General features: G+C 31.4%; 1 protein-coding gene across 1 annotated transcript; it reads right to left on the bottom strand.

Moving 5' to 3' along the window:
* Positions 1-331: 331 nt before the first annotated feature.
* Positions 332-1512, bottom strand: LOC133815931 (uncharacterized). The gene has a single exon (XM_062248688.1). The coding sequence runs from the start codon at positions 1436-1438 to the stop codon at positions 677-679; it is 762 nt and encodes a 253-aa protein (XP_062104672.1). The 5' UTR covers positions 1439-1512; the 3' UTR covers positions 332-676.
* Between the last annotated feature and the right edge of the window lie 704 nt (positions 1513-2216).

Below are 2216 nucleotides of genomic sequence, written 5' to 3' on the forward strand. Positions count from 1 at the left end.
CCATAGATTAATTTTTTTTTAAAAAAAAGCCATATTTTTGCACACTTTATTAAAATTGCCATATAAAATGCAATTTCCTCTTTAGTTATTTACTTGATGAGAATGGCTAAATATTTTCAGGGCTGGCTATCTTTTTTATCCAAGACCAACATAAGTTGTTCATGCAGCGATTCAAACTACCTTAAGTGAAATATACTAATATAAAAAAGTGTATTATACCAATTACAAGATCACCTCATACATACCACATCATATATAGTATTTAAAATTTTGTGTGAAACCTTGTATCTATGAAAAAGCGCTTTCCTTGATTCTTGAATTATATTACTGGTTAAATTATATATTCCAACCCGAATTGATTGCTTTTTTGGACAATAAAACATCACTTGATTGATTAATTGTTCGTAAGAAACTTCTACCACGAATTACAAATACAAATTACTATGGAAATAAGTTTAACGAGAACAAAAATCAATTAAGGGCACATAGTAACTACAGAATTAGTACTTCTACCCAAGTTAAACAAGTAAAATGATATGGGAGACTAAAATAGCCACACCAATACAAGTCAGTGGGAGAAGAGACTAGCTATCTAGATAGCTATATAGAGATCAAGAGAAGTATATATAACAGTAACAAGTAATTAACTTGTTAATCATCATCATTATCAGCAGCATCAATGGTCTTCTGGAATGCTTTCCAAGGCTGGGCTCCAGCTGCCATGGTCACTACTTTTTTCATCAACTTCCAAAACCCTACTTCTTCTACTCAACTTCATCTCACTCAACAATTGCTCCACTGAAGAGACCTTAGAATCCTTATTCTTCTTATAATTCAATATTTGTTTCAACTCTTCTTGAGTCACAACCAATCTGATTCTCACAACCCCACTTTTAGAATCTTTATGATCAGCACCACCTATACTACTACTACATTTTGGTTCACCATCTTGATGATCTTCTTCTTCTTCCACTTTGAACCTAACCCTATTCTTCTTCTTAGCTAGCTTCTTCAAATCTTCAAGCTTTGATGGACTAAGTGCAGCTTCTGCTTCTGATAATTCCTTTTTTGAGTCTCGTACTTCGTGATCATAATCGACATCTTCTCCTGAGATTTGGTGCTTGTTTGTTATGCAATTTCCCATGATGATGACCCCAAAAGCTAAACAATTAATTGATTGAAAGAGAGATATAGAGAGACAGGTGGAGACAGACAGAGAGAGAAGAGAGAGAGAGAGAGAAATGAGAAGGTATGATGTGAAAGCATTAAGCATATAAATATAGGCTAAGGAGAGAGAAAGCACATGACATTTCCTATTGTTGCGCCGGGTGTATGTATTTGTATATATATATATATATTTATATTTATGTGATAGAAAGAAAGAACAAGATTCTTTTACTATAGGAACCAACAATAGCGGTTTAAAAAGCATCTTCATACCCTATATTCTGTCTTTCTTTTGTAATATACTTCATTCATGTATTGATTATATTTGATTTCTATCATCATATATCGTTGCCTTCGCCGTCTGTTAGCTTGTGATCAAAGATGAGTTTGATAAATTTTGGTCAACCATATTGTGTATAGACTATATATATGTATATATATATATAAACAAATATATATGCGTCGATAAAGAAATCAACGAAAACGACAATAGTTTTATCAGATTGGATATAATATATGTATATACTATTCCAAATAATCAATTTTTACGATCTTTTGGAATCAGTACAAAGTATGTAGAGCTTTTTTACATGATGACAAACAAAGCTAGCTACTATAGTAAGCTAGCATTACAGTATTAAAGCCATTTTCTTCCTCTTATCACTGCAAAATTAACGGTTCTTTAATTGCTTCTTCTTCACGATACAAACTTATTTGGTTCTTTGCATTTAATTTTTTTTTTTTTTTGAAGGGGTCTAAGCATTTAATTTGGTCACCATAACTTAATTTAGTCGTAACCAATTCTCAGCCAAATAATTACAATAAACTTGTACACATTAATTGAATCATTTATAATCAATTAGTGCACCTAATTCAAGCTAATCAACTTTGTACACAATTTCAATGATATAAAAAAATTCTTAAGACAATAATCTTCTCGTAACTAATTAACCGGTCCTTTGCCAACCATTCTCATATATGCATACAAATCTAAAAGCCTTGGGAAGAAGAACTAATAATATCAGCAACAAAATTAGGTGATAAAACAT

This window comes from Humulus lupulus, chromosome 2, assembly GCF_963169125.1.
Source record: "Humulus lupulus chromosome 2, drHumLupu1.1, whole genome shotgun sequence".
Lineage (NCBI taxonomy): Eukaryota > Viridiplantae > Streptophyta > Magnoliopsida > Rosales > Cannabaceae > Humulus > Humulus lupulus.